General features: G+C 40.5%; 1 protein-coding gene across 1 annotated transcript in view; it reads right to left on the bottom strand.

The window, feature by feature from the left end:
* Nucleotides 1-22,872, bottom strand: part of lmbrd2b (LMBR1 domain containing 2b) — a 32,766-nt gene that overhangs the window by 3,849 nt on the left and 6,045 nt on the right. Inside the window, exons 5-16 of the mRNA XM_080419635.1 lie at nucleotides 21,053-21,220; nucleotides 14,110-14,320; nucleotides 12,812-12,886; nucleotides 12,542-12,655; nucleotides 11,529-11,712; nucleotides 8,432-8,613; nucleotides 6,287-6,420; nucleotides 4,934-5,039; nucleotides 4,461-4,558; nucleotides 2,843-2,946; nucleotides 1,643-1,689; nucleotides 1,134-1,269 (exon numbers count right to left, since the gene is read on the bottom strand). Coding sequence (XP_080275761.1) covers nucleotides 1,134-1,269; nucleotides 1,643-1,689; nucleotides 2,843-2,946; nucleotides 4,461-4,558; nucleotides 4,934-5,039; nucleotides 6,287-6,420; nucleotides 8,432-8,613; nucleotides 11,529-11,712; nucleotides 12,542-12,655; nucleotides 12,812-12,886; nucleotides 14,110-14,320; nucleotides 21,053-21,220 — 1,559 coding nt within the window. The remainder of the gene's footprint in view (nucleotides 1-1,133; nucleotides 1,270-1,642; nucleotides 1,690-2,842; nucleotides 2,947-4,460; nucleotides 4,559-4,933; nucleotides 5,040-6,286; nucleotides 6,421-8,431; nucleotides 8,614-11,528; nucleotides 11,713-12,541; nucleotides 12,656-12,811; nucleotides 12,887-14,109; nucleotides 14,321-21,052; nucleotides 21,221-22,872) is intronic.

A 22,872-nucleotide genomic window follows, 5' to 3' on the forward strand; every position in this document is an offset into this window, starting at 1 on the left:
AACTCACGTCTAACAGTGGTAGGTGTAACAGTGTAGTTGTAGTTTAACTCACGTCTAACAGTGGTAGGTGTAACAGTGTAGTTGTAGTTTAACTCACGTCTAACAGTGGTAGGTGTAACAGTGTTGTTGTAGTTTAACTCACGTCTAACAGTGGTAGGTGTAACAGTGTTGTTGTAGTTTAACTCACGTCTAACAGTGGTAGGTGTAACAGTGTTGTTGTAGTTTAACTCACGTCTAACAGTGGTAGGTGTAACAGTGTAGTTTAACTCACGTCTAACAGTGGTAGGTGTAACAGTGTAGCTGTAGTTTAACTCACGTCTAACAGTGGTAGGTGTAACAGTGTAGTTGTAGTTTAACTCACGTCTAACAGTGGTAGGTGTAACAGTGTAGTTGTAGTTTAACTCACGTCTAACAGTGGTAGGTGTAACAGTGTAGTTGTAGTTTAACTCACGTCTAACAGTGGTAGGTGTAACAGTGTTGTTGTAGTTTAACGTGTAACAGTGTTGTTGTAGTTTAACTCACGTCTAACAGTGGTAGGTGTAACAGTGTAGTTGTAGTTTAACTCACGTCTAACAGTGGTAGGTGTAACAGTGTTGTTGTAGTTTAACTCACGTCTAACAGTGGTAGGTGTAACAGTGTTGTTGTAGTTTAACTCACGTCTAACAGTGGTAGGTGTAACAGTGTTGTTGTAGTTTAACTCACGTCTAACAGTGGTAGGTGTAACAGTGTAGTTGTAGTTTAACTCACGTCTAACAGTGGTAGGTGTAACAGTGTTGTTGTAGTTTAACGTGTAACAGTGTTGTTGTAGTTTAACTCACGTCTAACAGTGGTAGGTGTAACAGTGTTGTTGTAGTTTAACTCACGTCTAACAGTGGTAGGTGTAACAGTGTTGTTGTAGTTTAACTCACGTCTAACAGTGGTAGGTGTAACAGTGTAGTTGTAGTTTAACTCACGTCTAACAGTGGTAGGTGTAACAGTGTAGTTGTAGTTTAACTCACGTCTAACAGTGGTAGGTGTAACAGTGTAGTTGTAGTTTAACTCACGTCTAACAGTGGTAGGTGTAACAGTGTAGTTGTAGTTTAACTCACGTCTAACAGTGGTAGGTGTAACAGTGTTGTTGTAGTTTAACTCACGTCTAACAGTGGTAGGTGTAACAGTGTTGTTGTAGTTGCTGCTGGTCTCCTTCATGTCAGAGTGACTGTTCCTGTTCCTGGAAGCATTACCATTACCTCCATCCTCCCTGGAGCTCCCATAACGCTCCTTCCACTCCTGGAACACAACAGTAGCATTACAAACACTCTCTCTCGCACGCACGCTGGCTCGCACGCACGCACGCACGCACGCACGCACGCACGCACGCACGCACGCACGCACGCACGCACGCACACATCTACATATCCACAAAGGTCATGCTTAAAGGTCAAAAGTCATGCTTAAAGGTGGCATAAGTGATATCTGTGGTTAAATAAAGTTTTAAAGAGTTTTATATTGTTGTAAAGACAGCCTTTGTTTACATCTGTGTTCACATGGTGGCTTCCATGGCTCTCCGTGGATCGTTAAAATAAGCTAAAACCGCTGGCAGTGGCGGATGAATGAATTCATGAATGAATACCTGGTGAATGTGTTAAGAAAGGATACTCACTCTCCGCCTGTTCTCTCCATCTTCAATCCTTTGTCGTTTCCTTTTCTCTGTGGTGAAAGAAGGACAATGCCTTAGTGCAACCTCACCATAAAACTAAACCACTTTACAACCTCACCATAAAACTAAACCACTTTACAACCTCATGATAAAACTAAACCACTTTACAACCTCACCGTAAAACTAAACCACTTTACAAGACTGACAGACATGTTCCCGGATTATTATTATTATTGTTATTGTTATTATTATAATTATTGTTGTTATTATTATTATTATTATTACCCTTATTATTATCATTATTATTATTATTATTATTATTGTTATTGTTATTGTTATTATTGTTATTATTATTATTATTATTACCCTTATTATTATCATTATTATTATTATTATTGTTATTATTGTTATTATTATCATTATTATTATTATTATTATTATTATTATTATTATTATTGTTGTTATTATTATTATTATTGTTATTGTTATTATTATTATTATTATTATTATTATTATTATTATTATAATGAGTTATGACAGGACATTCTCATAGATCAGAGGTGATGTAACTGTGATGATGTAGAGGGTCACTATATATTTCCACACTCACTCCAGAGGAACACATTACATATACTGTTGCACAGACACCTCTTATCTCAGTATTTTAACTTTTTTCGTAAATTAATGCTGTACGTCGCCATTCTATGTCACACAAAAGTAGAAAAAATAGCCGATCTACAAGCTCAAAACGTGTCGCAGTTTGTTATTTTTTTCATTGGAATCCTGAAAAGTAAAATTTTTATTTAATTTCAGATGCATTTAGTTATACTAACTTTTAAGTAAACTTTATGAACTTAAATACAAATACAATATAATGTTAATACTAGTCATTAAGCTACTAATATAGACTGAAGTCATTAAAGTGGGTCATGTTTACATGTTTGGAATCATAACAGCTGAAATCAATAATATAATCACTATTCTGATATTAACCTGCGGGACACATTAAGTGAAGGTGGGGGCCACATTAAGTGAGGTGGGGGCCACATTAAGTGAAGGTGGGGGCCACATTAAGTGAAGGTGGGGGCCACATTAAGTGAGGTGGGGGCCACATTAAGTGAGGTGGGGGCCACATTAAGTGAGGTGGGGGCCTCATTAAGTGAGGTGGGGGCCGCCAGTTGCCCATGTACGTCAGAGACTAACCTCTTCGGATGAGTTCCTTGCCCTCGTCGATGAGGTCGGAGGTCATTTCATTGTCTCCCATGAACTGCTGAAAACCCAGGAGGTTCAGACAACGAGTCCCCAAGCTGTGGAACATAGTTCATTAAACCTGTGTTTAATCATTTAACTCTCACAGTTACATTAACACTGGAAAGAAGTGACGCTGGAGGCGTCACTGACTGTGTACATGTGTTGTAGCCTAAGCCTGTGTGCCAGCAAACACAATACCGACCAGTCGCTGCCGCCCGGGACGGAGAAAAACACACGGTCGGTGGCCAAAGATAATAACCAGAGCTGGATTGAGAAACTCTGGTGGTCCTGGCAACGTATTTTGGCTAAATATGCTTCAGTTTACATAATGTGGTCATAGAGTACAGAGGTCCTGACGTCACTCGTTCATCCTCTGGGTCGTAAAGTCATGTCTCTATGGAGAATAACATTGGGTCATCTTAGAATCGTCTCATATAAGAATTGTGTTCCACAAATAAACAAACTGTGTCGGCGATATTGTCAGGGAGGAGGTTCTGTATGGTTTATGATAGTCAGTCACTCATATTTGATACAGTCTGTTTCTGGCGAAAATGTAACTAATTCGGCTTAAGTAACATTATGGTTTTCTCACCGTCAGTTGATGCTTCATATCCATAAGAGTCAAACCGCCGGGATCATTTGTTTATTTTTGGAACACAGTTCTTATTTGACGCGATATTAAACACGTCTATGGGGATTCAGAACGGGGGGAAAAAACACGACCCAGGTAGGACGAGTACATTACGTCAGACTTCGGTGCTCTACAGAGAAACACTTCTGCTGCTTTCATGGATATTGTAGCGTTTTAGTGTCCCGAGCTGGAATCGAACCCCGTTCTCCAGCTCAGCATTCAGCTGTGTCAAGAGAACTAGCTCACTTTGGGGCGAGTCACGACCGTCTCTTTTTTAAATAAATCCTGTATGAGTTCTCTCTCCTGATTGGATCAAATAATATCACAAAATGGAGCTATTTATCACAGATTTTAACAAAGAAATATCACGTACATCCCCTTTAAAACATGATTTAATAGCGTAGACCAGTGGTTCTCAACGTGTGGTCTGGGGACCCCCAGGGGTCCTTCAGGGGTCTCAAGCTAATAGCTAGGATACTAGATAGTTAGGAACCAAATGGACCCTTACAGGTCTGTAACTCTGAGAGGGTACAAATAGAACCAAATGGACCCTTACAGGTCTGTAGCTCTGAGAGTGTACACATGGAACCAAATGGACCCTTACAGGTCTGTAACTCTGAGAGTGTACACATGGAACCAAATGGACCCTTACAGGTCTGTAACTCTGAGAGTGTACACATGGAACCAAATGGACCCTTACATTAACACTGAGGATGTTACAGTGAAGGTCTGGGGTCTAATACATAATGATCAAAGTATGGCCCAAATAGCTGATCTACAGGCTCACAACGTGTCTCGTCTATTTTCACAATTTTTTTTTACATTTCTAAAAAAGTACCTCGTAATGTTTTACTTTTGAATACTTGAGTATTTACTTCTTTGAGTGCATACTGTGTCCACTAGTGGTAGTTATAAGGCAGTTAGTGAGATTCTACTGACCTGAAGTAGGTGGCGATACAGAGGATGAGGATGAGCATAGGGTAGTAGATGTAGAATCCATTAGCGATGAAGGACAGCACACGCAGAGAACCCATTATCTGTGTGAACACAACCACATCACACGCACACGTTACATACATGTACACTAACTGGTATGTTTAACGTTGTCACTGTCTGGTAGCTGCTGCTTTTCAGAAAATGTAACAGGAAGTGTTGATTAAATAGAATACATGTTCTGTTACTGCATCGTCTATTTCTCACTTCAAATGTTTTCTAAAACATTGTTGAGAGCAACGTTTAGCTGTAAACGACATGGTGTGTTTGTTTACATGGCTGTTGTCTTGGGTACGGCAAACATCAAGCAGCGCAGCAGGTGACAGACAGACAGACAGACAGACAGACAGACAGACAGACAGACAGACAGACAGATAGACAGACAGACAGACAGACAGATAGACAGATAGATATCTTACAGAGGTGTAGGCGGTCTGCATCTTGTCCTGGTGGGAGATAGCAGAGTCCATGTGAATGAGTCCCAGGAAGTTGAGGCAGAGAGGAGGAGTCAGGCGACAGAACAACCTACACACGCACACGCACGCACACACACACACACACACGCACACACACTTGTTTACATGTACATTTATAATGTACTCTTTATTCAGAGTGACTTACAGTAAACAAGGTAAACACATACATAGAATACAGAGAGACAGTGTAGTGTCTCAGTAAACTATAGGATCATAGAATACAGAGACAGTGTAGTGTCTCAGTAAACTATAGGATCATAGAATACAGAGACAGTGTAGTGTCTCAGTAAACTATAGGATCATAGAATACAGAGACAGTGTAGTGTCTCAGTAAACTATAGGATCATAGAATACAGAGAGACAGTGTAGTGTCTCAGTAAACTATAGGATCATAGAATACAGAGACAGTGTAGTGTCTCAGTAAACTATAGGATCATAGAATACAGAGACAGTGTAGTGTCTCAGTAAACTATAGGATCATAGAATACAGAGAGACAGTGTAGTGTCTCAGTAAACTATAGGATCATAGAATACAGAGAGACAGTGTAGTGTCTCAGTAAACTATAGGATCATAGAATACAGAGACAGTGTAGTGTCTCAGTAAACTATAGGATCATAGAATACATAGAGACAGTGTAGTGTCTCAGTAAACTATAGGATCATAGAATACATAGAGACAGTGTAGTGTCTCAGTAAACTATAGGATCATAGAATACATAGAGACAGTGTAGTGTCTCAGTAAACTATAGGATCATAGAATACAGAGACAGTGTAGTGTCTCAGTAAACTATAGGATCATAGAATACAGAGACAGTGTAGTGTCTCAGTAAAGTAAACAAAGGAAGGCACGGTCTCGGTTAAACATGTTTTTTCTCTGGACGACGAACAGTGATCCTTTGTGTTTACAAACTGTCAGACCAGTGATCATAAAGGACATTTTATTGTTGAAAAGGAAAAGAAAAGCGTGCATTTTTGGCGAGATGGTCTATTCACATGCTGCTACAAGGCAAAGGGGCGGTCTTGGTTTTCTCTGGGCGACGCACACTGATACCGTGTGTTTACAAACGACCGGACGAGTGATCATAATGAATATACATTTTCTGTGACCAGTTGAAACGGTAAAAAAAAAGAAAAATTGCTGGCAGTGGGAAAACGCAGCCAGATATAAGTCTGGGAGTGAAAGAGTTAAGTCCTGTGTTGACGCACGCACACGCACGCATGTATGTGTATGTATGTATGTATGTATGTATGTATGTGTATGTATGTATGTATGTATGTATGTATGTATGTACTTACATGCCGCTGAACTGCAGGCTGTAAGCGTCAGTCTGGTGGTGTGAGGCCAGGTAGTAGTAATTAAACACTCTGATGCGGAACACCGTGGAATACACACAGGTACACAGGAAGAAGATTGTGATGAAGCACGCCATCTGGTGGAGAGCAATGGCATCGCTGAATTAATTATACTAGTTTAGCAGACTCAACATCCTAATAATGACACTAAAACTTCAGATACCCCTTCTCTACGTAGAATATAGACATGATAAATACCCCTACTCTACGTAGAATATAGCCATGATAAATACCCATACTCTACGTAGAATATAGACATGATAAATACCCCTTCTCTACGTAGAATATAGCCATGATAAATACCCCTACTCTACGTAGAATATAGCCATGACAAAGCCCTTCTCTACGTAGAATATAGCCATGATAAATACCCCTTCTCTACGTAGAATATAGCCATGATAAATACCCCTTCTCTACGTAGAATATAGCCATGATAAATACCCCTTCTCTACGTAGAATATAGCCATGACAAAGCCCTACTCTACGTAGAATATAGCCATGATAAATACCCCTTCTCTACGTAGAATATAGCCATGACAAAGCCCTACTCTACGTAGAATATAGCCATGATAAATACCCCTTCTCTACGTAGAATATAGACATGATAAATACCCCTACTCTACGTAGAATATATCCATGATAAATACCCATACTCTACGTAGAATATAGACATGATAAATACCCCTTCTCTACGTAGAATATAGCCATGATAAATACCCCTACTCTACGTAGAATATAGCCATGACAAAGCCCTTCTCTACGTAGAATATAGCCATGATAAATACCCCTTCTCTACGTAGAATATAGCCATGATAAATACCCCTTCTCTACGTAGAATATAGCCATGATAAATACCCCTTCTCTACGTAGAATATAGCCATGACAAAGCCCTACTCTACGTAGAATATAGCCATGATAAATACCCCTACTCTACGTAGAATATAGCCATGATAAAGCCCTTCTCTACGTAGAATATAGCCATGATAAAGCCCTTCTCTACGTAGAATATAGCCATGATAAAGCCCTTCTCTACGTAGAATATAGCCATGATAAAGCCCTTCTCTACGTAGAATATAGCCATGATAAAGCCCTTCTCTACGTAGAATATAGCCATGATAAATACCCATACTCTACGTAGAATATAGCCATGATAAATACCCCTACTCTACGTAGAATATAGCCATGATAAATACCCATACTCTACGTAGAATATAGCCATGATAAATACCCCTTCTCTACGTAGAATATAGCCATGATAAAGCCCTTCTCTACGTAGAATATAGCCATGATAAATACCCCTTCTCTACGTAGAATATAGCCATGATAAAGCCCTTCTCTACGTAGAATATAGCCATGATAAATACCCCTTCTCTACGTAGAATATAGCCATGATAAATACCCCTTCTCTACGTAGAATATAGCCATGACAAAGCCCTTCTCTACGTAGAATATAGCCATGATAAATACCCCTACTCTACGTAGAATATAGCCATGATAAAGCCCTTCTCTACGTAGAATATAGCCATGATAAAGCCCTTCTCTACGTAGAATATAGCCATGATAAATACCCCTTCTCTACGTAGAATATAGACATGATAAAGTTATTAAAAAACACTGTTGTGCTTGGTTTTACCTATATTTTCCTACCTTAGTAAAATATATTTTCTGATACTGAACAAACACTCTATAGTAATGATTACTATATTATTATTTGAGGTGGAAGTGCTGACCTCTATGTACTGGTAGTTTAGTCTCTATATTATATTATTTAAGGTGGATGACCTCTGACCTCTATGTACAGGTAGTTGTAGTCTCTATAATATAGTATTTAAGGTGGATGACCTCTGACCTCTATGTACAGGTAGTTGTAGTCTCTATAATATAGTATTTAAGGTGGATGACCTCTGACCTCTATGTACAGGTAGTTGTAGTCTCTATAATATAGTATTTAAGGTGGATGACCTCTGACCTCTATGTACTGGTAGTTTAGTCTCTATATTATATTATTTAAGGTGGATGACCTCTGACCTCTATGTACAGGTAGTTGTAGTCTCTATAATATAGTATTTAAGGTGGATGACCTCTGACCTCTATGTACAGGTAGTTGTAGTCCCTCTCAGCCAGCTGGATGAACACAGCGAACAGGGACAGGACGGGCCGGGTGCTGAAGAAGGTGCATTCAGACCAAACCACGGCCACGGAGAACATGGTGAGAAGCACCGACAGCAGCCTGTGGAACCACTGCTTCAGCAGGCACTGCCAGTACCATTCTGAAACCCATAGAACACAGAACCAGTGAGCAAGGCACTGGCACTGTAATTTTATGGTCTTTTTCTGCCTTAATGTGATAGTATACAGTGAGTAGACTTAATGTGATAGTATACAGAGAGTAGACTTAATGTGATAGTATACAGAGAGTAGACTTAATGTGATAGTATACAGTGAGTAGACTTAATGTGATAGTATACAGAGAGTAGACTTAATGTGATAGTATACAGAGAGTAGACTTAATGTGATAGTATACAGTGAGTAGACTTAATGTGATAGTATACAGAGAGTAGACTTAATGTGATAGTATACAGAGAGTAGACTTAATGTGATAGTATACAGAGAGTAGACTTAATGTGATAGTATACAGTGAGTAGACTTAATGTGATAGTATACAGAGAGTAGACTTAATGTGATAGTATACAGTGAGTAGACTTAATGTGATAGTATACAGAGAGTAGACTTAATGTGATAGTATACAGTGAGTAGACTTAATGTGATAGTATACAGAGAGTAGACTTAATGTGATAGTATACAGAGAGTAGACTTAATGTGATAGTATACAGAGAGTAGACTTAATGTGATAGTATACAGAGAGTAGACTTAATGTGATAGTGTACAGAGAGTAGACTTAATGTGATAGTATACAGTGAGTAGACTTAATGTGATAGTATACAGAGAGTAGACTTAATGTGATAGTATACAGAGAGTAGACTTAATGTGATAGTATACAGAGAGTAGACTTAATGTGATAGTATACAGTGAGTAGACTTAATGTGATAGTATACAGAGAGTAGACTTAATGTGATAGTATACAGTGAGTAGACTTAATGTGATAGTATACAGAGAGTAGACTTAATGTGATAGTATACAGAGAGTAGACTTAATGTGATAGTATACAGTGAGTAGACTTAATGTGATAGTATACAGAGAGTAGACTTAATGTGATAGTATACAGAGAGTAGACTTAATGTGATAGTATACAGAGAGTAGACTTAATGTGATAGTATACAGAGAGTAGACTTAATGTGATAGTATACAGTGAGTAGACTTAATGTGATAGTATACAGAGAGTAGACTTAATGTGATAGTATACAGAGAGTAGACTTAATGTGATAGTATACAGAGAGTAGACTTAATGTGATAGTATACAGTGAGTAGAGTGTAGAGGTATGACCTACGGTAGGAGTGTAGAGGTATATACTGACCTACGGTAGGAGTGTAGAGGTATATACTGACCTACGGTAGGAGTGTAGAGGTATATACTGACCTACGGTAGGAGTATAGAGGTAGGTATATACTGACCTACGGTAGGAGTGTAGAGGTATATACTGACCTACAGTAGGAGTGTAGAGGTATATACTGACCTACGGTAGGAGTGTAGAGGTATATACTGACCTACGGTAGGAGTGTAGAGGTATATACTGACCTACGGTAGGAGTGTAGAGGTATATACTGACCTACGGTAGGAGTGTAGAGGTATATACTGACCTACGGTAGGAGTGTAGAGGTATATACTGACCTACAGTAGGAGTGTAGAGGTATATACTGACCTACAGTAGGAGTGTAGAGATATATACTGACCTACGGTAGGAGTGTAGAGGTATATACTGACCTACGGTAGGAGTGTAGAGGTATATACTGACCTACAGTAGGAGTGTAGAGGTATATACTGACCTACAGTAGGAGTGTAGAGATATATACTGACCTACGGTAGGAGTGTAGAGGTATATACTGACCTACGGTAGGAGTGTAGAGGTATATACTGACCTACGGTAGGAGTGTAGAGGTATATACTGACCTACAGTAGGAGTGTAGAGGTATATACTGACCTACGGTAGGAGTGTAGAGGTATATACTGACCTACGGTAGGAGTGTAGAGGTATATACTGACCTACAGTAGGAGTGTAGAGGTATATACTGACCTACGGTAGGAGTGTAGAGGTATATACTGACCTACAGTAGGAGTGTAGAGGTATATACTGACCTACAGTAGGAGTGTAGAGGTATATACTGACCTACGGTAGGAGTGTAGAGGTATATACTGACCTACGGTAGGAGTGTAGAGGTATATACTGACCTACAGTAGGAGTGTAGAGGTATATACTGACCTACAGTAGGAGTGTAGAGGTATATACTGACCTACGGTAGGAGTGTAGAGGTATATACTGACCTACGGTAGGAGTATAGAGGTATATACTGACCTACGGTAGGAGTGTAGAGGTATATACTGACCTACAGTAGGAGTGTAGAGGTATATACTGACCTACAGTAGGAGTGTAGAGGTATATACTGACCTACGGTAGGAGTGTAGAGGTATATACTGACCTACAGTAGGAGTGTAGAGGTATATACTGACCTACGGTAGGAGTGTAGAGGTATATACTGACCTACGGTAGGAGTGTAGAGGTATATACTGACCTACGGTAGGAGTGTAGAGGTATATACTGACCTACAGTAGGAGTGTAGAGGTATATACTGACCTACAGTAGGAGTGTAGAGATATATACTGACCTACGGTAGGAGTGTAGAGGTATATACTGACCTACGGTAGGAGTGTAGAGGTATATACTGACCTACAGTAGGAGTGTAGAGGTATATACTGACCTACAGTAGGAGTGTAGAGATATATACTGACCTACAGTAGGAGTGTAGAGGTATATACTGACCTACGGTAGGAGTGTAGAGGTATATACTGACCTACAGTAGGAGTGTAGAGGTATATACTGACCTACGGTAGGAGTGTAGAGGTATATACTGACCTACGGTAGGAGTGTAGAGGTATATACTGACCTACAGTAGGAGTGTAGAGGTATATACTGACCTACAGTAGGAGTGTAGAGGTATATACTGACCTACGGTAGGAGTGTAGAGGTATATACTGACCTACAGTAGGAGTGTAGAGGTATATACTGACCTACGGTAGGAGTGTAGAGGTATCTGCTGAACCAGCCAGCAGGCTCCGGCTCGGGGAAGCTGTGGACGAACAGGTGGGAGGAGCTGGTCTCGTTCTTGGCCACATCCTCCAGGTGGATGGCCTGCTGGAGCAGGATCTGCCACTGGACCCTCGTCCTGTTGTGTCTCTGCACCGCATAGATCACCTACACACACACACACACACACACACACACACACACACACACACACACACACACACACACACACACACACACACACACACACACACACACACACACACACACACACACACACACACACACACACACACACACACACACACACACACACACACACACACACACACACTTGATCATTATATGGTCTTTAAACAGACCCTGCATGGTCTGTACTGCCCCCCCCCCCCTGAGGGAGTTCCTTTTTCACCCGGTGCCAATTTTATAAGTGGTCCTGGGCGCTACACTCCCCCCACAGCCTAGGGAGCCCAGGGCTGAGCTCATGCCTCCTTCAATGCATGAGAGCCAACTGACCTTCTTGTCACCTGACAGGGGGGGGTTTCCCTGGTAGGACGTAGCGCGTGGAAGGAACACGTTATTCCAACCAGTTCCTTTCCCCTCCATCAGGCGCCCCGGCTGGCCAGTGGGAGGCAGTATAGAGACCAGGATTACTGCATGTTTTTGTGAGGGTATTAACTACCCTAGGAGACACGGGGAGAACATGCAAACTCCACACAGAGTGGGCCCTTTCACCAACCCCACCTAGGGTATGGGCACTGATGACACGGAGGAGAGAACACGCCAGTTTAATGTACCTGTTTGTGTAGTTTGACCAGGCTCTTCTCACTGGGGTAGTTTAAAGTACCTGTTTGTGTAGTTTGACCAGGCTCTTCTCACTGGGGTAGTTTAATGTACCTGTTTGTGTAGTTTGACCAGGCTCTTCTCACTGGGGTAGTTTAAAGTACCTGTTTGTGTAGTTTGACCAGGCTCTTCTCACTGGGGTAGTTTAATGTACCTGTTTGTGTAGTTTGACCAGGCTCTTCTCACTGGGGTAGGTGTTGTGTTTGTCATCAAAGTCTTCATAGTCGTCCATGTTCCTCCCCATCTTCTCCTGGTAGTCCACTGGACACTAGGGGGCAGCAGAACACCACTAGATTACCATCAGCCTGAATCATTGTGTGTTATGGTGAGGGTGTGTTTTTTTTTAATGGTATTTATTGTTTTTAAATTATATTAATTGTTTTTTGGTGATGTTGTTTTTAAATTGTTATTTTTTTAAACGTACCTTTTTCAGAATGGTGTCGATGTACTTCCTCAGTGGGTGATTATACTTGATGGATTCACTGATTTTTCTCACTTCCTGGAAGAGAACACAAACATGGGCTCAGATGCTGGAACAGGGTCGTGTCTGTGAGTCTTTTGACTTGATGGAGGCTTTAAGCTTTGCTTTAATGAAACATCAGAGAGCATGAGGGTTTCATGGAAGATACTTCTGAACATGCATTCTATTGGTAGTTTGATAGATGTAAAGTATGGTTCTAGGTTCTCCTCTGTATAGATGTAAAGTAAAGTATGGTTCTAGGTTCTCCTCTGTATAGATGTAAAGTATGGTTCTAGGTTCTCCTCTGTATAGATGTAAAGTAAAGTATGGTTCTAGGTTCTCCTCTGTATAGATGAAAAGTATGGTTCTAGGTTCTCCTCTGTATAGATGTAAAGTAAAGTATGGTTCTAGGTTCTCCTCTGTGTAGAAGTAAAGTATGGTTCTAGGTTCTCCTCTGTATAGATGTAAAGTATGGTTCTAGGTTCTCCTCTGTATAGATGTAGAGTATGGTTCTAGGTTCTCCTCTGTATAGATGTAAAGTAAAGTATGGTTCTAGGTTCTCCTCTGTATAGATGTAAAGTATGGTTCTAGGTTCTCCTCTGTATAGATGTAAAGTAAAGTATGGTTCTAGGTTCTCCTCTGTATAGATGTAAAGTATGGTTCTAGGTTCTCCTCTGTATAGATGTAAAGTATGGTTCTAGGTTCTCCTCTGTGTAGAAGTAAAGTATGGTTCTAGGTTCTCCTCTGTATAGATGTAAAGTAAAGTATGGTTCTAGGTTCTCCTCTGTATAGATGTAAAGTATGGTTCTAGGTTCTCCTCTGTATAGATGTAAAGTAAAGTATGGTTCTAGGTTCTCCTCTGTATAGATGTAAAGTAAAGTATGGTTCTAGGTTCTCCTCTGTATAGATGTAAAGTATGGTTCTAGGTTCTCCTCTGTATAGATGTAAAGTAAAGTATGGTTCTAGGTTCTCCTCTGTGTAGAAGTAAAGTATGGTTCTAGGTTCTCCTCTGTATAGATGTAAAGTATGGTTCTAGGTTCTCCTCTGTGTAGAAGTAAAGTATGGTTCTAGGTTCTCCTCTGTGTAGAAGTAAAGTATGGTTCTAGGTTCTCCTCTGTATAGATGTAAAGTAAAGTATGGTTCTAGGTTCTCCTCTGTGTAGAAGTAAAGTATGGTTCTAGGTTCTCCTCTGTGTAGAAGTAAAGTATGGTTCTAGGTTCTCCTCTGTGTAGATGTAAAGTATGGTTCTAGGTTCTCCTCACCTCCATCACATCCTCCAGGGTCTCCTCAGCGTCGGCCTTCTCCGTCATCAGCTTGGCGGCCTTGAAGTAGGTCTTGATGAGGAGGTGTCCTCTCCTGGAGGAGTTCCAGTAGGAGCGAGGGATCTCCACCAGGCCGTAACCCAGCAGCAACACCAACAGGAACAGACCCCAGGTGTTGGCCGCTGTGATGCCCACCGTCTGCAGCTCATACCTGTAACAACTCACTGTGTTTAATATAGACTGTCTGTACCTGTAACAACTCACTGTGTTTAATATAGACTGTCTGTACCTGTAACAACACTCTGTGTTTAATACAGACTGTCTGTACCTGTAACAACTCACTGTGTTTAATACAGACTGTCTGTACCTGTAACAACTCACTGTGTTTAATATAGACTGTCTGTACCTGTAACAACTCACTGTGTTTAATACAGACTGTCTGTACCTGTAACAACTCACTGTGTTTAATATAGACTGTCTGTACCTGTAACAACTCACTGTGTTTAATACAGACTGTCTGTACCTGTAACAACTCACTGTGTTTAATACAGACTGTCTGTACCTGTAACAACTCACTGTGTTTAATACAGACTGTCTGTACCTGTAACAACTCACTGTGTTTAATACAGACTGTCTGTACCTGTAACAACTCACTGTGTTTAATACAGACTGTCTGTACCTGTAACAACTCACTGTGTTTAATATAGACTGTCTGTACCTGTAACAACACTCTGTGTTTAATATAGACTGTCTGTACCTGTAACAACTCACTGTGTTTAATACAGACTGTCTGTACCTGTAACAACTCACTGTGTTTAATATAGACTGTCTGTACCTGTAACAACTCACTGTGTTTAATACAGACTGTCTGTACCTGTAACAACTCACTGTGTTTAATATAGACTGTCTGTACCTGTAACAACTCACTGTGTTTAATATAGACTGTCTGTACCTGTAACAACTCACTGTGTTTAATATAGACTGTCTGTACCTGTAACAACTCACTGTGTTTAATACAGACTGTCTGTACCTGTAACAACTCACTGTGTTTAATACAGACTGTCTGTACCTGTAACAACTCACTGTGTTTAATACAGACTGTCTGTACCTGTAACAACTCACTGTGTTTAATATAGACTGTCTGTACCTGTAACAACTCACTGTGTTTAATATAGACTGTCTGTACCTGTAACAACTCACTGTGTTTAATACAGACTGTCTGTACCTGTAACAACTCACTGTGTTTAATATAGACTGTCTATACCTGTAACAACTCACTGTGTTTAATATAGACTGTCTGTACCTGTAACAACTCACTGTGTTTAATATAGACTGTCTGTACCTGTAACAACTCACTGTGTTTAATACAGACTGTCTGTACCTGTAACAACTCACTGTGTTTAATATAGACTGTCTGTACCTGTAACAACTCACTGTGTTTAATACAGACTGTCTGTACCTGTAACAACTCACTGTGTTTAATACAGACTGTCTGTACCTGTAACAACTCACTGTGTTTAATACAGACTGTCTGTACCTGTAACAACTCACTGTGTTTAATACAGACTGTCTGTACCTGTAACAACTCACTGTGTTTAATACAGACTGTCTGTACCTGTAACAACTCACTGTGTTTAATATAGACTGTCTGTACCTGTAACAACTCACTGTGTTTAATATAGACTGTCTGTACCTGTAACAACTCACTGTGTTTAATATAGACTGTCTGTACCTGTAACAACTCACTGTGTTTAATACAGACTGTCTGTACCTGTAACAACTCACTGTGTTTAATACAGACTGTCTGTACCTGTAACAACTCACTGTGTTTAATACAGACTGTCTGTACCTGTAACAACTCACTGTGTTTAATACAGACTGTCTGTACCTGTAACAACTCACTGTGTTTAATACAGACTGTCTGTACCTGTAACAACTCACTGTGTCTAATATAGACTGTCTGTACCTGTAACAACTCACTGTGTTTAATATAGACTGTCTGTACCTGTAACAACTCACTGTGTTTAATATAGACTGTCTGTACCTGTAACAACTCACTGTGTTTAATACAGACTGTCTGTACCTGTAACAACTCACTGTGTTTAATACAGACTGTCTGTACCTGTAACAACTCACTGTGTTTAATATAGACTGTCTGTACCTGTAACAACTCACTGTGTTTAATATAGACTGTCTGTACCTGTAACAACTCACTGTGTTTAATACAGACTGTCTGTACCTGTAACAACTCACTGTGTTTATGAAGTAAAGTAAGCCATGCCGAGCCATACTTTTGAATCAAATTCCATTTAGTTTTAGTCATATTTTAGTCATCTGAAATGTTTTACTGTTAGTCTAGTTTTAGTTGACTAGATATCATAAGATTATAGACGACTAAATCTACAATTGATTTAGTTGACTATGATGTATTGTGTCGGTGCCTTGATGGCGTCGTAATGGCTGATTTTACACTTGACTGCATGCTGAAAATACCAGATCTACAAGCTCACAACGCGTCGTAGTGGAAACTTTTCTGACACCTCCTGCTTAAAACCCAAAAAGCCAGAAGGATTGTGAGGCCGCGCTTTCACCCTCTGTCTGTAGGCCTACTGTCTGTACTCATACTGTCTGTACTCATACTGTCTGTACTCATACCGTCTGTACTCATACCGTCTGTACTCATACCGTCTGTACTCATACCGTCTGTACTCATACCGTCTGTACTCATACCGTCTGTACTCATACCGTCTGTACTCATACCGTCTGTACTCATACTGTCTGTACTCATACTGTCTGTACTCATACTGTCTGTACTCATACTGAAAGACAGAGCGCTATTTTCAGAGCCCAACACCCGAGTGCAACCAAGGATATAATGACTTGTCTTTTAGTTCTACTGGATCTCTTCTCCACTAGTCTTAGTTCTACTGGATCTCTTCTCCACTGGTCTTAGTTCTACTGGATCTCTTCTCCACTAGTCTTAATTCTACTGGATCTCTTCTCCACTAGTCTTAGTTCTACTGGATCTCTTCTCCACTAGTCTTAATTCTACTGGATCTCTTCTCCACTAGTCTTAGTTCTACTGGATCTCTTCTCCTCTAGTCTTAGTTCTACTGGATCTCTTCTCCACTGGTCTTAGTTCTACTGGATCTCTTCTCCACTAGTCTTAATTCTACTGGATCTCTTCTCCACTAGTCTTAGTTCTACTGGATCTCTTCTCCACTAGTCTTAATTCTACTGGATCTCTTCTCCACTAGTCTTAGTTCTACTGGATCTCTTCTCCTCTAGTCTTAGTTCTACTGGATCTCTTCTCCACTAGTCTTAGTTCTACTGGATCTCTTCTCCACTAGTCTTAGTTCTACTGGATCTCTTCTCCACTAGTCTTAGTTCTACTGGATCTCTTCTCCTCTAGTCTTAGTTCTACTGGATCTCTTCTCCACTAGTCTTAGTTCTACTGGATCTCTTCTCCACTAGTCTTAGTTCTAGTGGATCTCTTCTCCACTAGTCTTAGTTCTACTGGATCTCTTCTCCACTAGTCTTAGTTCTACTGGATCTCTTCTCCACTAGTCTTAGTTCTACTGGATCGCTTCTCCACTAGTCTTAGTTCTACTGGATCGCTTCTCCACTAGTCTTAGTTCTACTGGATCTCTTCTCCACTAGTCTTAATTCTACTGGATCTCTTCTCCACTAGTCTTAGTTCTACTGGATCTCTTCTCCACTAGTCTTAGTTCTACTGGATCTCTTCTCCACTAGTCTTAGTTCTACTGGATCTCTTCTCCACTAGTCTTAGTTCTACTGGATCTCTTCTCCACTAGTCTTAATTCTACTGGATCTCTTCTCCACTAGTCTTAGTTCTACTGGATCTCTTCTCCTCTAGTCTTAGTTCTACTGGATCTCTTCTCCACTAGTCTTAGTTCTACTGGATCTCTTCTCCACTAGTCTTAGTTCTACTGGATCTCTTCTCCTCTAGTCTTAGTTCTACTGGATCTCTTCTCCACTAGTTTTAGTTCTACTGGATCTCTTCTCCACTAGTCTTAGTTCTACTGGATCTCTTCTCCACTAGTCTTAGTTCTACTGGATCTCTTCTCCACTAGTCTTAGTTCTACTGGATCTCTTCTCCTCTAGTCTTAGTTCTACTGGATCTCTTCTCCACTAGTCTTAGTTCTACTGGATCTCTTCTCCACTAGTCTTAGTTCTACTGGATCTCTTCTCCTCTAGTCTTAGTTCTACTGGATCTCTTCTCCACTAGTCTTAGTTCTACTGGATCGCTTCTCCACTAGTCTTAGTTCTACTGGATCTCTTCTCCTCTAGTCTTAGTTCTACTGGATCTCTTCTCCTCTAGTCTTAGTTCTACTGGATCTCTTCTCCTCTAGTCTTAGTTCTACTGGATCTCTTCTCCACTAGTCTTAGTTCTACTGGATCTCTTCTCCACTAGTCTTAATTCTACTGGATCTCTTCTCCTCTAGTCTTAGTTCTACTGGATCTCTTCTCCTCTAGTCTTAGTTCTACTGGATCTCTTCTCCACTAGTATTAGTTCTACTGGATCTCTTCTCCACTAGTCTTAGTTCTACTGGATCTCTTCTCCACTAGTCTTAGTTCTACTGGATCTCTTCTCCACTAGTCTTAGTTCTACTGGATCTCTTCTCCTCTAGTCTTAGTTCTACTGGATCTCTTCTCCACTAGTCTTAATTCTACTGGATCTCTTCTCCTCTAGTCTTAGTTCTACTGGATCTCTTCTCCTCTAGTCTTAGTTCTACTGGATCTCTTCTCCACTAGTATTAGTTCTACTGGATCTCTTCTCCACTAGTCTTAGTTCTACTGGATCTCTTCTACACTAGTATTATTTCTACTGGATCTCTTCTCCACTAGTCTTAGTTCTACTGGATCTCTTCTCCTCTAGTCTTAGTTCTACTGGATCTCTTCTCCACTGGTCTTAGTTCTACTGGATCTCTTCTCCACTAGTCTTAGTTCTACTGGATCTCTTCTCCTCTAGTCTTAGTTCTACTGGATCTCTTCTCCACTAGTCTTAGTTCTACTGGATCTCTTCTCCACTAGTCTTAGTTCTACTGGATCTCTTCTCCACTAGTCTTAGTTCTACTGGATCTCTTCTCCTCTAGTCTTAGTTCTACTGGATCTCTTCTCCTCTAGTCTTAGTTCTACTGGATCTCTTCTCCACTAGTCTTAGTTCTACTGGATCTCTTCTCCTCTAGTCTTAGTTCTACTGGATCTCTTCTCCACTAGTCTTAGTTCTACTGGATCTCTTCTCCACTAGTCTTAGTTCTACTGGATCTCTTCTCCACTAGTCTTAGTTCTACTGGATCTCTTCTCCACTAGTCTTAGTTCTACTGGATCTCTTCTCCACTAGTCTTAGTTCTACTGGATCTCTTCTCCACTAGATCCCTCACTAACATTTTAGTCTAGTTTGTATTTGTTGACTAAATTGACAATATATTTGGTCTTAGTTTTAGTCATCATAGCTTATTTTTTATGTAGTTTTGAGAGTCAATTTGAGGTTGGGGGCCTGTTTCAATTGAAACGGGTGAAACATAGGAAAGGCCGCCACTGGCTATAATCGCCCTCTATAACTAACATCTATAACTAACATTTAAAACACTCAATAGGGACAACGCCCGTCGCAAGTTGATGACGTCATTTGTACATGTGTGGTCTATGGAATGTATGTGCTAAAAAAAAGTATTTAAAAGGGACTACACCATGAATTTTACTTTTTCTTCTTTTTTGTGTATTTTTGGTCTCCCCTACCTCTCTTCTATCCCCAAAAATACCCCAGTTTGAACACTCAGGCTTTCACAGCAAATCTGGGGTTTTCTGTAAATTGGTCTCAAAACAGGCCAAACTGATTTTTACCCTGACGTGACGTCACGTCAGGGTACAAATCCCACCCGTTTTTCAGTTCAAACCTTTTTTTTATTTATTTTTTTATGTATTTATTTTTTCTTATTTTCTTTTTTACTTTTTCCACACAGAACCAGGTGATAACATGCATACAACTGGCTCAATAGCGCCCCGTGCCAAACAGGACAATGTGGTATTGCAGGTGAAAGTGCTTTATAAGCCAGAGAGAAGTTAGTTGGAATGAGTATATCTGAGGCTTCATTTAGGATCAAACCTTTTGAAAAACGTTTCAGGGACATAAACAATATGATATTATTATTATTATTTTTTTTTTAATTCATGGTGTAGATCCTTTAAAATAGTGCTTTGATGCTCATATTAAACTTCGGAAGTATTAAGTTGTTTTTATTTGCACCTCACACATAAGTTTAGTTTAGTTTCAGTTTAGTTTAGTTCGATCCACATCAACAATTACAGAAAACGTACCACACTATAATCCAATAATTCATGTTGATTGATCGAAAAGGCATAGGCTGAAGCTCAAAGCTTACATATTCACATTTCACATACTGACCATGACCTCACACATACTGACCATGACCTCACACATACTGACCATGACCTCACACATACTGACCATGACCTCACACATACTGACCATGACCTCACACATACCGACCATGACCTCACACATACTGACCATGACCTCACACATACCGACCATGACCTCACACATACCGACCATGACCTCACACATACCGACCATGACCTCACACATACTGACCATGACCTCACACATACCGACCATGACCTCACACATACTGACCATGACCTCACACATACTGACCATGACCTCACACATACCGACCATGACCTCACACATACTGACCATGACCTCACACATACTGACCATGACCTCACACATACTGACCATGACCTCACACATACCGACCATGACCTCACACATACTGACCATGACCTCACACATACCATGACCTCACACATACTGACCATGACCTCACACATACCATGACCTCACACATACTGACCATGACCTCACACATACCATGACCTCACACATACTGACCATGACAGCTGCCACTCAGGGTGGATGGCCACGTAGATGAGCAGAGAGCCAAAGATCAGCAGGTAGGTTCCGTAGTAGATGGCGTTCTCTATCAGCGCCGTCTTGATCTTCCCGGTGATGGAGAAACCTCCGGAGCGAGCGTAGGACTGCATGAAGGGCAGCAGCAGCCTGGAGGAAACAACACATCACACCACAGGTCATTTAGTGCAAGGGTTCTCTACCCCCCAAATAATCATATTTGAGCTGGGGACCCCCCAAATAATCATATTTGAGCTGGGGACCCCCCACCCTGACAAGCACTTGGATTGTAGGAGTTGAGGCATTACATTTAGTTTGACTCGGTTCCACGGATCAAAATTGTGAAAATAGCTGATCTACAAGCTCACAACGCCTCGTGTCGCAAGCATGTAGATAAGCTATTTTCAACATGTAATATTTGAAATGTTTTTATAGGATAGTTTGTTTGTAAATTAAAAAATACTTTCAGAGGTGTTAAAAGTCCTTATTACACGGCTTGGTTGAGTGCTTGATTCTGATTGGTCAATCGCTGAATTCAGCGGTGTGTTATTTCTGTATAATGACCTCTATCTAATCAAAGACTCACAACACCTGCTCATATCAACCTGTCTAATCAGAGACTCAGAACACCTGCTCATATCAACCTGTCTAATCAAAGACTCAGAGCACCTGCTCATATCAACCTGTCTAATCAAAGACTCAGAGCACCTGCTCATATCAACCTGTCTAATCAAAGACTCAGAACACCTGCTCATATCAATCTGTCTAATCAAAGACTCAGAACACCTGCTCATATCAACCTGTCTAATCAAAGACTCAGAACACCTGCTCATATCAATCTGTCTAATCAAAGACTCAGAACACCTGCTCATATCAACCTGTCTAATCAAAGACTCAGAGCACCTGCTCATATCAACCTGTCTAATCAGAGACTCAGAACACCTGCTCATATCAACCTGTCTAATCAAAGACTCAGAGCACCTGCTCATATCAATCTGTCTAATCAAAGACTCAGAACACCTGCTCATATCAACCTGTCTAATCAAAGACTCAGAACAACTGCTCATATCAACCTGTCTAATCAGAGACTCAGAACACCTGCTCATATCAACCTGTCTAATCAAAGACTCAGAGCACCTGCTCATATCAACCTGTCTAATCAAAGACTCAGAGCACCTGCTCATATCAACCTGTCTAATCAGAGACTCAGAACACCTGCTCATATCAACCTGTCTAATCAAAGACTCAGAACACCTGCTCATATCAACCTGTCTAATCAAAGACTCAGAACACCTGCTCATATCAACCTGTCTAATCAAAGACTCAGAGCACCTGCTCATATCAACCTGTCTAATCAGAGACTCAGAACACCTGCTCATATCAACCTGTCTAATCAAAGACTCAGAGCACCTGCTCATATCAATCTGTCTAATCAAAGACTCAGAACACCTGCTCATATCAACCTGTCTAATCAAAGACTCAGAACACCTGCTCATATCAACCTGTCTAATCAGAGACTCAGAACACCTGCTCATATCAACCTGTCTAATCAAAGACTCAGAGCACCTGCTCATATCAACCTGTCTAATCAAAGACTCAGAGCACCTGCTCATATCAACCTGTCTAATCAGAGACTCAGAACACCTGCTCATATCAACCTGTCTAATCAAAGACTCAGAACACCTGCTCATATCAACCTGTCTAATCAAAGACTCAGAACACCTGCTCATATCAACCTGTCTAATCAAAGACTCAGAACACCTGCTCATATCAACCTGTCTAATCAGAGACTCAGAACACCT

The sequence above is a fragment of the Gymnoscopelus braueri genome (assembly GCF_963280865.1).
Source record: "Gymnoscopelus braueri genome assembly, chromosome: 22".
NCBI lineage: Eukaryota > Metazoa > Chordata > Actinopteri > Myctophiformes > Myctophidae > Gymnoscopelus > Gymnoscopelus braueri.